The 12,433-nt window shown below is 51.0% G+C and overlaps 1 protein-coding gene across 1 annotated transcript in view; it reads right to left on the reverse strand.

Annotated features, from left to right (window-relative positions):
- RAB6B (RAB6B, member RAS oncogene family) overlaps positions 1 to 12,433 on the reverse strand; it is a gene marked incomplete at its 3' end in the record, with an annotated part of 91,074 nt that overhangs the window by 5,042 nt on the left and 73,599 nt on the right. Inside the window, 2 exon segments of the mRNA XM_027768594.1 lie at positions 1,206 to 1,311; positions 1,501 to 1,554. Coding sequence (XP_027624395.1) covers positions 1,206 to 1,311; positions 1,501 to 1,554 — 160 coding nt within the window.

Below are 12,433 nucleotides of genomic sequence, written 5' to 3' on the forward strand. Positions count from 1 at the left end.
TGGTGGGGGTGGGCGGGGCAGAGGCCACAGAACGCTAGGAAGGAGGCTCTTCCAAGTGGCCTCCCTCCAGGTGGGCTCTGGGCAGCTTCGGGATGGCCAGGTGGTGTCTAAAGAGAACCCTCCGGCTCTGCAGGTGGAGGAGGGGAAGGGGCCTGGGGCCCGATACGGGTGCCCAGGGGCACTCGGAACTCCAGGAGAGACAAGGCCATGCTGGGCAGCCTCATCTTCCTCGGAAGACCTGCAGGTCTTGCAGAGGACGGCAGTCATGTGGCCTCACAGGGGGAGCCTGCAGTCAGAGAAGGTACACAGGTGGGGTGGGCAGAGCTGGGGCGCTGGGCTGGGGCGCTGGCTCTGCGTATCTCAGGGCTGTGGATGGCTCCCAGGGTGTCTCCCACTCCTGGTGTCACCACAGCCGGGGGCTTTCAGGTGTGCTCCCCTGCACCTGAACGCGGCCCCAGCCCTGGCCCCACCACCCCAGTCCCATGGCCATTCCTGAGGTTACGCAGTCCTTTCAAGAACACCCGCTTTGGGGCCGCCCTGCAGCCTAGACGTTAAGGGAGCTGATCCCACACAACTGACGGCAGTTCAAATCCTGGCCCCCAGGGTGTGCATGTCCCAAATCCAGACATGGGAGAGTGGGGACTGCAGTGTGACCGTGCCCCCGGGCCGCTCTCTCCCTCTCCTTCTGTCTTGTGTCTCTCTGGTGAGCATGTATGACGCCTGCCCTGCAGTGTGCGGACATGCAGGCTGCCAGCCCGCGGTGCTCCCCGGACCCCGCCTCCCCTCCTATGTCCCCCTGAGGAGCTGGAATGCTGGCAGACAAGCCGAGCAGCTGGGTGAGGACACTCACAAACAGAAGTCACTCCTAGGGGTCTTTCTGGCAGCCAGGGGGAGGGAGGGGCAGAGGGGCTGCAGCAGGGCCAGTGTGTGAGCTCTGCTCACCCCACTCCAGCCCCTGCCTGGCAGGCCCTGTCCACCCATACCCATCACAATGGGGTTCAGAGGCAACTCAACCCTGACCCCCAAGCTTCCTGCACTCAGGGACAAGCACGCACATGCCCATACACATGCGTACACACACACATACACAGTGCACACATGCACGCACACACACACGCATGCATGCACATGTGCACACATACACAGGCCTGGCTGTGGATACGCCGGGCCCCAGAGCCCCGCCAGCCACCCTTCCTCACACTCACTCGTGATGTCGTACACCACCACGGCCACCGTGGAGTCCCGGATGTAGCTGGGGATCAGGCTGCGGAACCTCTCCTGGCCGGCTGTGTCCCAGAGCTGCAGTCGCACCTGTCACAGGGAGGGGCCGGAGCAGAGGGCTCAGGGGGCGTGCGGTCCTCCTGGCGGGGAGGTGCTGGGGGCCGCGCTGGAAGAGGACCTTAGCGCTGACCCCGGCGTGGACCAGGGCTCTCGGTGCCCAGTGGCTCCTAGGGGATCAGCCCGAAGATGCCCCGCCCCCGTGCTCAATCAGGGGCTCACCGTGCGGTCCTCCAAGTACATGGTCTTTGATAAGAAGTCGATCCCGATGGTCGCCTGTAGGGAAGAGCACCAAGAGGTCAGAGCTGAAGGGAGCAGTAAAAGCTCAGTGATCAGGACCAGCAGTTGGTGTGGTTAAGGCACTGGACTCCCACATGGCAGAGATCGCGGTTAGAGTCCTAGACCCAGAGGCCTGAAACAGCCCAGGCATGTGTTCATGCGTGCCCAAGATCCTGAGAGGAGAATGGAGGAGGTATTACAGCGTGGCCATCCCCCTGGGGGGTGATTTCTCACTTTCTCTTTCTCCCATTTCTCTGGCGAGCACGCGTGCCCTATAGCAAAAATCTCTCCAAATAAAAAAAGCTTAGTGATCCCGGGCAGTGGCATGACCAGCCAGAGCGGGATGCCTATGCCACTTCTGGTGTGGGCTGCTCTGCCCTCCCGTCTCACCCCACCACCGCACTCCCTCTAAGAGAGAGTGAGTTTGAACTGTCTATGGGGGAGCATAGATTTTCTGGAAGGGGCCAAGAACATGGTGCGGGGTCCGCAGAGACGAGGCCTTGCCATGTGCATCTCCTATGCCCCTTGGGGACCCCCACCTGCTAGGCCCCCTGTCCTCCCCACAGCCCTGCAGCTCCGAGGCATCTCCCCTCGGTCCTGGAACTCGGCTTGGACTCACCCCCATCCCAAGGAGGGCAGAGGCAGGGCACGGGCAGGCAGTTTGCTGCTGTGTCGGGGCAGAGGGCAGTTCGTCCCAGGTGGGGGCACTAAGACTGCCCCGAGCATCCCCTGGCTGGGCAGCACCACTGCTTCTGTCTCAGCACCGGGAGAGGCAGCCAGCATCGTGTTCAATGGCCAGGACCCACCCCTCACCTGCTGTGTGGCTTTGGGCAGGCCACTGACTTCTCTGGGCCTCACCTACATATCCAGCGCCTGTGGGTAGGCACCAAGAAGCCGTCAGTACAGAACAGAGTTACCACTGCTACACGGTTAGGAAGACTGAAGATGCAGACGTGGCCTGAGTGTCCCGGGCACTGTTACCATGCAATATTCGTATGCCTAGACTCCTTGGCAGCTATTAAAGAGTCACATTCTTTTTTTATTTTAATAATGATTTTATTTAACTTTATTAATTATTATTCTTCAATTAGACCAGAGAGAGAGAGAGAGAGATAGTACAAGCTAACAGATCCAGGACTCAAACCACAGTCAGCCATATGGGAGTCCAACACCTTAACCACCATGGCACCTGCCAGCCCTAAAAGTCACATTCTTGAAAAATAGAAGGTTTGGGGGACCAGCAAATGCTGTAGCAGTTACATCACAGGACTCCCATGTAGCCTACCATGGTTCAAGTCCCAGACCCAGCGGCTTAAAACTCATGCCAGGTGCGTGTGCATGCATGCTCACAATCCTGAGAGAATGGAGGAGAAGAGATTGCAGCGTGGTGATCCCCCCCGGGGGGTGATTTCTCGCTCTCTGGCGAGTGTAGGCACTCTAGCAAAAATCTCTAAAAAAGGAAAAAAAAAAAATGGTTTTGGAGAAATGGTAGAGGAGAAAAGAGCACAATAGAAAACTCCATCTATGTGGGACCAGCAGTTAGCGTAATGGCTATGTCGCTGGACTCCCACGTAGTCCACCGCGGTTCGTGTCCCGGACCTGGTGGCTTAAAACTCACGCCGGGCGTGTGTGCGTGCGTGCCCAAGATCCCAAGAGGAGAATGGAGGAGACGGGATTGCGGCGTGGCTGTACCCCCTGGGCGGGGGATTTCTCACTTTCTGTCTCTCTGTCTCGGTCTGTCTGGCGAGCGCACGAGCCCTATGGAAAAAACCTCTCAAAAAAAACCCCACAACAACTCTGTCCGTGGTGTGATCCCAATCTGCTTTACTGAAGGGGATGCCTAAGTGTCTTTCACATTTTCAGACCCTGACCGAAGGGCACACGCTGAGGTATCAATATTACCATCTGACCGTGCCGTTATGGGTGATTATTTTTTGTTGTTTTTGTCTTTTTGTTTTCCTTCCTTCATTATAATTCTAGTTTTCTACGATAAACATAAAATAGTTCTAAATTTTAATAATTTGTCAGAGGGCACGTGCACTCACTGGAGAGAGATGGGGCGGGGAGTGAGAAAGCAGTCCCCAGGGAGGATGGCATGGCATGCCGCATGCCCCCTCCACTGCTCCCTCCCGTGGGGTGTGGGCATGCACACACTCGCACCTGGCGCATTCTCAGCCACTGGGTCTGGCACTGGGGCCGGGCGGTCAGCTGTGGGAGCCAGCAGCCTTAGCTATGACTCCCTGGCTGGCCCGTGCTAAGCACCTTAAATGAACAGTTGAATCGAATCCGAACACAAACCTGTGCTAGGAGTGAGGCTCGTGTATTCTGTGTCACCGCTAAGAAAACTGAATATAGGAGATGCTAAGTTACGTACCCAATGTAACAGCTAAAAGTGGCAGAGCCAAAATTCGAAAGCATTTGCGAAGTTGCTCACGTGTCCCCAGTCTCTGAGGATTCTGTGTCACTGCTAAGAAAACTGAATATAAGAGATGTTAAATTACTTGCCCAATGTCAACAGCTAAAAGTGGCAGAGCCGGGACCAGCAGTTGGCGTAATGGCTATGTCACTGGACTCCCATGTAGTCGACCACAGTTCAAGTTCCGGACCTGGTGGCTTAAACTTGCGCTGGGTGCGTGTGCGTGTATGCCCAAGATCCTGAGAGGAGAATGGAGGAGAAAGGATTGCGGTGTGGTCATCCCCCCAGGGGATGATTTCTCGCTTTCTGACTGTCTCTTTATGGCAAGCGCATGCCCTATAGCAAAAAAACCTCTCAAAAAAAAAAAAAAAAAAAAAAAAAAAAAGGCAGAGCCAAAATTCGAAAGCGTTTGAGAAGTTGCTCACGTGTCCCAGTCTCTGAGGACTGTTTCCTCTCGTTTAAATGAAGCCTCTTCCTCAGGGTCTCCTTGGCCTTCTCTCCCCAGTGATGCTCTCTCAGCCATCTCTCTCCTCTGCATCTCAGTCTCTTGGTCTCTTATTCTCTACCCACCTTTTCCTTTCACCCAAGAAACATTCTCAAATCCGGGGGGCGTGGGTTCTTCCTGGCATTAAGCTGCTCCCTAGCCATCTGCCGATCTCACCTCTCGGCGGGTGCGCCGTCCCCACGTCCGTCCTCTCCTCCCACACACCGCTCAACTGGGGCAGGCTGCTTTCTGTCCCCCTGCCCGCTGACGCTGCCCCTGCTGTGGTCACCAGCAGCCATCTGAGCGCCAGGTGGCGAGGTCACCACACAGGCCAGCATCTACTTGGCCCCTGACCCTGCGGCCCACCCCTGCTCCTGACACCTGCCCCCTCGCTCTCTGTAGCACTTATTCCTGGTTCCCGCCTCTCTGATCACTGTTCCTTATTTGTCTCCCGTGGGATCCTCTTCCCTTCTGCATCTCTAAAATGTAGGTGGTTACCTACGGCTGCTTCAGAGGGAGAGGGACCTCATTTACTCTCGCGGCTTTGAATTGGGCGTGCTGATGGCTTCCCAACCGTCATCCCACTTCTCCCCTCTGCCCTGAGCCTCCAGCCATGCACCCGACTGCTTCCTGGACTGTTCCATCTAACTGCCCTGGAGACGTCTCACTAACCTAGCAGGTCCCCACGTGGAGGACATCCCCTCCCTCCAAGCCCGCTTCTGTTTTCCCTCTGGCAGCAAACGGCAGGCAGCCCACAGCGCCCTGGCCTCTGCAGGCCTGGGAGCCCCAGAGCTGCTCGCGCTTGCTCTCTTGTGTGGAGAGCAGTTAAGTTGAAAACATGTGGTTAAAACACGTGGCCTGGGGACCAGCAGTTAGCGTAATGGCTATGTTGCTGGACTCCCACGTAGTCGACAGCGGTTCGCGTCCTGGACCTGGTGGCTTAAAACTCACGCTGGGCACGTGTGCGTGCGTGCCCAAGATCCCGAGAGGAGAACGGAGGAGAAGGGATTGCAGCATGGCCATCTCTCCTGGGGGGTGATTTTTTGCTTTCTGTCTGTCTCTGTCTGTCTGGTGAGCGCACACGCCCTGTAGCAAAAAACTCTTAAAAAAAAAATGTGGCCTGTAGACACACAGAGAAATGCGCTTTTATAAGCTACTCTAGCAGGGCTATTACAAAGTATTTACATACGAACGCAGTATCTGCCTGTTGTCAATGGTTGTCTTCCTGTTGTTGTTGGTACCCAATATCCTGATACTGAGCAGTATTGGGCTAAAAGAAGTCATATGCGTTTATCAGATTGTCCCCCAAAAAGATCAGAGCAATTACAGGGCGCCAGTCATTTTCACATCTTCAGACAATTTACATCCAAAAACAACTGCTTTGCATTCCAATTTCTCCTCCTTTATTCTCTTTATATTCCACTTCCTCCTTCCCCATTCCTCTTGCACCCCATTTTCCCCTTCCCCTATTTTCTGCCCTATAAAAGAATAAACCTGAGGCTGGTTCTGGTCACACCTTCTTTCTGTGCCCACCCAATCCTCGCTTTTCTGGACTTGTGTGTCTTTATTGTAAGGTCTGGGGGAAGGGAAAAGAAACATTCCCGCCAGCAGAACTTCCCTGTTGCCCACACCTGGCCCGCCATCACCAACGGACTTTCCCGCCCTTCAGCATTTCGTGCCCCGCCAAAGTTGAGCAGAAACAGCGAACCTCATTGGCCAGACAAAGACACGTGGTGACCACCTATTGGACAACAGCCCTTCAAGAACGAGCAGCACCCACCCTGGGCGTGACTCCCTCAGCCAGAGCGCAGAATAAATTATGCTGGTTTTATTCAACCCCATGGCCTGGCTCTGGTATTTTCACCTTTGCCGCCTCTGACTTCACTGCCGTTCCCAAACCAAACCTAACATTTATTGTTATTGTGTCTATTTCTAACCCACAGCCTTCCCCACTCAGAAAAACGTGTTCATGCCAAGCTGGTCCTGGCAAAGTGGCGCCCAACGAGGGGCCTGCAAACAAAAAAAGAGTCAGGCAAATGGACACTCCTTACAGCGGCCAAATATTACTAAGTAAAGTAAAAATCCTATAAAATAAAGTAAAAGTAAAAGAAAAAGAAATGCTAAAAGAAAAAAAAAACTAAAGTAAAATAAATAAATACATAAATAAAAATGAAAGTAAAAAGAGTTCCTAATTTTTGTGCAAAAAATATGCTCTTAATTTCCAGAACAAGGAACAGTTTATGAAGAGACTTGAGACAGTCAAAAAACAAATAAAAAAAATACAACAAAAAATCCTAACAATATTCCCATCTTTACTTTCTACCTGAAAAATTTAATTAAAAAGTGCTTAAAACAAAACCCTACTAAAAAAACTGGAGTTGGTTCAATAACTCCCCCAAATAACACTCCAGAGGGCTATGTCTCCCTCTTACCTAAAAAAATCAAAGTCTATAACTAAACAAACAAACAAACAAACCCCACAAAAATCCAAAAATTATACCTAGTAAAAAAAATGAACAATCTTTTAAAGTTAAACAGACTTAAAATTGCAGATTCCAAAACAATTACAAGGCAAAAACAAACAAACAAACAAAACTATTGCCCTTAAGCCTAATACTCCCTCTGTGGCCTGCTACTTCCCAGTCAAACCTACTTGCATATCAAATGGCACTAAGACAAGAAAAACAACTCCCACTTTAACACCCCTCCAAAAAACTTTGCATTGTGCAACAAACAAAAAAACATTAAAATTTAAATTGTGCCCTGTTATAAAGACTCCTAATCCTAACACTCCAAAACAAAATCAACATCGACATAAAGCAATATCCTTTAAAACTCTGAAAAAATTAAAAAACGGCTTATACACAATATAGTCCCAAGGCACCTTATACAACTGCAGTGTTAAAAACAACTATGCAATCTGCGTTTATCCCTAATAATTAGCAAGTGCTAAACAAAGCATGCTTATCCAAAAAAAAAAAAAAAAAAAAAGGATCTTTTGTGGCAATCTAACTGGTTTAAAAAAACCCAGAAGCAAACAAATAAAAATCAACAACATAAAATACCCATCACATTTAAAATATGAACTAAAACAAAAAAAAAGCCAATACTAACACACAAATGAAATATGCTCCACAAACATATCAACAAATTAACATCATCTACTTAAATTACTAAAAAAAGCTCCCTAGTCAAAATCGAGGAACAAATCATTTCATCAGTATATGACAGGGACCTAATAAGTTATATCAAAATTTTATTTCCGGGAACCAGCAGTTAGCATAATGGCTAAGCCGCTGGACTCCCACGTAGTCGACCGTGGTTTGCGTCCTGGACCCGGTGGCTTAAAACTCACGCAGGGCGTGTGTGTGTGCGTGCCCAAGATCCTGAGAGGAGAATGGAGGAGAAGGGATTACGGCGTGACCATCCCCTCTGGGGGGTGATTTCTCGCTTTCTGTCTCTATGTCTTTGTCTGTCTGGCGAGCGCACGTGCCCTATAGCAAAAACCTCTCCCCCCCCCCAAAAAAAATTATTTTCCACTTGTCACAGGCCATACCCCAAATAGTCTCTAATTAAAAGGCAAAACAAATTTTATTAAAACAATTAGCCTTTAAAAATACTAATGCCTCTTGGGAACCAGTAGTTAGCGTAATGGCTATGTCGCTGGACTCCCACGTAGTCGACCGCGGTTCGCATCCCAGACCCGGTGGCTTAAAACTCACGCAGGGCGTGTGTGTGTGCGTGCCCAAGATCCCAAGAGGAGAATGGAGAAGGGACTGCAGCATGGCCATCCCCCCTGGGGGGTGATTTCTTGCTTTCTGTCTCTCTGTCTCTGTCTGTCTGTCTGGTGAGTGCATGCGCCCTATAGCGAAAACCTCTCCAAAAAAAAAAAAAAAAATACTAATGCCTCTTATAAAGCAACTATTACTCCAAAAAAGAAAGGGGGACAATAAATAATTTCATTAAACTGTGTCAAAACATTAAAAACCCACAAATCCAAAATATAACTTTAGCAACTGCATTAAGAAATTACACAACAAAAATTTTAAAAATTATTTCAATTGTAACAAACCAAAACACATGGCCCATAACCGTCAATACCCTAAAGAATCAAGGGAATACGCTACCAAAAAAAAAAAAAAAAAGACACCTGCGCCCATGCAGGTCCCCAAAATATATACTAAATGCCAAAAAAGAAGGCATTTTGCCAGTGAATATAGATCCAAAACAGACATAGATGGGAGGCCGTAAGGCCCCCGAAAAACGGGACTCAGGGCCGGCCCTGGCCCCGTCAAACAGTAGGGCACTCTCAAAGTTCTCAGGGGACACAGGACAGTCAAGTCAATCAGAGGTATACGGCAGGCCACAGCCAATCAGAGGCCTCTAGCAAACCCCAAATAGCACAAGACTGAATCTCAGCCCCACCTCTAAAAAAAAGTATTAACACCTGAAATGAGTCTGCAGGCAATTCCTACTGAAGTTTCTAATCCACATCCCTCCCACTCAAAAAACGTACTCGTGCCAAACTAGTCCCAACACTCTTGCCTGCTCCCTCGCGTCGGAGGACAGTCGTCCCCCAGTATCCGCGAGGGACTGAGCCCAGGGCGTCTGCGGACAGCAAACTGCACACTCAGGTCTCTTGTTTAAAACGGCTTTGTGGCACACAGAACCTATGCACCAGCTCCGGTATACTCCGAGTCCTCTCCGATGACCTACCATACGTATTTCCATGTAAACACTACATAAATAGTTGTCGGACTCTGTTGTTTAAGGAATATAGATAAAGAAAAAAGTCTGTACCTGCTTGGTAGAGCAAAAGCTATTTCTTTTTTTTTTTTCTTTTCAGAGCACGCATGTGCTTACCAGAGAAGTTAGCAAGTGAGAGAGGAGAAAGCACCCCTGGACAGGGCATGGTCACACCACAGTCCCTTCTCCTCCACCCTGTCAGGACATGGGACATACACACACACGCACACACACACGGCGTTTGTTTTTGTTTTTGTTTTTGTTTTTTTAAGCCTGCATGGGCTGGGATTTGAAGCGTGGTTGGACATGTGGGGTCCAGCTCCCTTACACACTACACCACAAGGCTTGGCCCCACTACTTTTTTCTTTCTTTTTGGGATTCTGCCATAGAGTGTGTGCGCTCTTCAGAGAGAGAGAGAGATAAAGAGAAAGGGAAATTGAGAAGTCACCCCCCAGGGAGGATGGCCATACCACAATCCCTTCTCTTCCTTCCATTCTCCTTTCAGGATTTTGGGCACATATGCACATACACCTGGTGTGAGTTTCAAGCCACTGGGTCCGGGACTCAAACCGCAGTCAGTCATGTGGGAGTCCAGAGCCTTAACCACCATACCACCTGCTAGCCCCAGTCCCAATATTTAAAGAATACTTTCAATCCGTAATTGGTTGGTCCTTGGAAAAGGACTCCACACCTACAATCTCAGTCCTCCACCCAGTGACAAACTGGGGCAGTCCGGATGTGGGAGCGTGACAGAGACCACCATTCTGAACTGGCTGCTTTGCTCCCTACGTGTCTTCACTCCCCTGTCCCCACCCACACTGGCCCAGTGCAGATCTTCAAGCTCTTCCACCTGAACCTCGACAGCTTCCTGACTGGCCTGGCTGGCCTCTCTGCCCTGGCTCTCCCCTTGTCATAACTCTTTCACACAGTGGCCGGGTTGCACCCCTGACCGCGGCACTCCCTACGGAGCACGCCCATCTGGCCTGCAAAGAGGTCGAGGGCCTGCTCCTAGCCTCTGGGGCTCGGGCCTTCCTAGCCCTGCTTTGCGCTTCATGCTAAAGCATAACACTGCTTTGTTCAGAACTCCCCACACGGGCCTTTGGGTCTGGGCCTTTTCTAATGCTGTCCCTCAACTGAAAGCCTAACACTTCCTCATAGTTCGCCATTCCTCCAGAAATCGTTCTCCGGGCCCTCAGGTTGGCCCAGGGCCCCTCACACAACACCTTCTCCATGAACTGGAAAGATCTTCCACTGGCCAGTCGCTTCCACTGGACTTGACTCGGTGATTCTGGACGTGGAGCCTGGGCATCGCCAGCTACACCAGGAGCTTGTTAAACAAGCAGATTCTCCAGCCCGACAAATCAGTGTCTGTCTGTGTGTCAGTCTGGGGATCAGAACCCACAGCAACCCTCAGATGGCTCACTTCTGCACTGTCGGCAGAATCACAGGGGCCTGTGGTGTTCGGGAGGGCAGATTCCCTGCAGGAAGTGGGAGACGCTGGGAGACGCCCAGCACGAGAAGGTCCTACTTACAGCTAAAGACATCAAGGCTTCCTCAGGAACACGGTCACACTGAAAGTAGTGGCAGACTCAGGATCTGAACCTATGACTCCTAACTGCCAAGTCCCTGTTCTTGACCCTTCAGCTGTGCTCTCGCTGCTTCCTAAAACCCTTTTATTCCGAGGCTGTTGCTGGGTCTGCCGGCAGGTCACATCCCATCTGGCTCCCTATCATCAGAATGTTGTGGTCATTAGCCATAATAGGTCAGCTGAGCCCACTTAAGAGGAAGCTCATTTGCATTTTAACTGGAAAAAAAAAAGCTAGCTCTCTACGGACAGAATAGAAACTCGCACTTTTAAGAGGGCCTGGTTATAAAAAAACCCCTCAAGCTCCTCAGCATCAACTCTTTTCCCAGGCACGAGGCACAAGCAGCTGGTCCGACACTTCAGCCAGCTGGAGCTCCAGCACTGGCTTCTTTCAGGAAGGCCGCCCTGCAGGGAGAAGGTGGTCACGGTCATCCCCGTCGTCCTTTGTGGCCAGCTACTGAGTCCCTTGTTCACCTGTGAGTGTGTCTGTGTGCCAGACCCAGCACGCCCTGGCCCCTGCCCGTAAGGAGCGTACAACCTAGTAGAGAATTTAAGACGTGGGCAGAGAGCTGTTGTCCCGGCAGATGGGAAGAACTAGAGTCCTCAGAGGGGCTTCCAAGGCCTCAGAGGAAGGAGACACTGAAATTTTATATATATATATATATATATCTTGATATGTTATATATATTTAGGTTTTTTTGTTACAGGGTGCATGCAACTGCCAGCTAGAGAGGCAGGCAAGTGAGAACTCGCCCCCTACCAGGATGGCCACACTACACTCCCTGTCCTCGATTCTCCTCTTGGGATTTTGGGCATGCACGCCCACACGCCCGGAGTGTTTCTCAAGCTGTCAGTCCGGAACTTAACTGCAGAGTCGGATATGTGGGAGGCAGTACCTGAACCGTCATGCCACCAGCTCGCCCGCCACTGCTTCTAACTGATTTCTTTCCTTTTATTGCTAGAGTGTGCATGCGTGTGCGTGCACGCACACGCACACGCATGCACACACACACACAGAGCGAGCGAGCAAGAGCGAGAGAGAAGGCAACCCCCAGAAGGGTGCGGTCACACTTTCCTCCATTTTTCTATCCCTTCATGATTTGGGGCAAGCGTGCATAGGTGCCCAGCCATTTTTCAAGCCACCTGGCTAGGGCTGTGAACCAAGGTCAGCCACATGGGATGGGAGGGTCCCTGAAAGGCTGAGTTCATGGCCTTGAAAGAAGGGGAGACAAATACGCAAGTCCTGAGAGGAGCTAACTTCTCCGTAGTTAAGATGAGAAGTGGAAGGAGGAGTGGGGAAACAGTGCAGGTGACGGTGATGGGGGATTCCTGGTCTCAGCACGGCAGAGCTCCCAGACCAGCTCTTGTGCAGCTCAGTGTTATAAACTCTGCACAAGACAGAACGAGCACTGTGTGACAGCACTGGAAAGTGACCGACCCAAAGAAGGTGGAAACTAGAGGGGGGTAGACGCTTAGGAGGACGAAACAGCACCGAGCGATGTTCCTTTTCTTTTTTCTTTTTTTTAGAGAGGTTTTTGCTATAGGGCGTGTGTGCTCGCTAGACAGACAGAGAGAGACAGAGAGACAGAAAGCGAGAAATCACCCCCCAGGGGGGATGGTCACGCCGCAATCCCTTCTCCTCCAT

The sequence above is a fragment of the Tupaia chinensis genome, unplaced genomic scaffold (genome assembly GCF_000334495.1).
Source record: "Tupaia chinensis unplaced genomic scaffold, TupChi_1.0 Scaffold146961_1, whole genome shotgun sequence".
Lineage (NCBI taxonomy): Eukaryota > Metazoa > Chordata > Mammalia > Scandentia > Tupaiidae > Tupaia > Tupaia belangeri.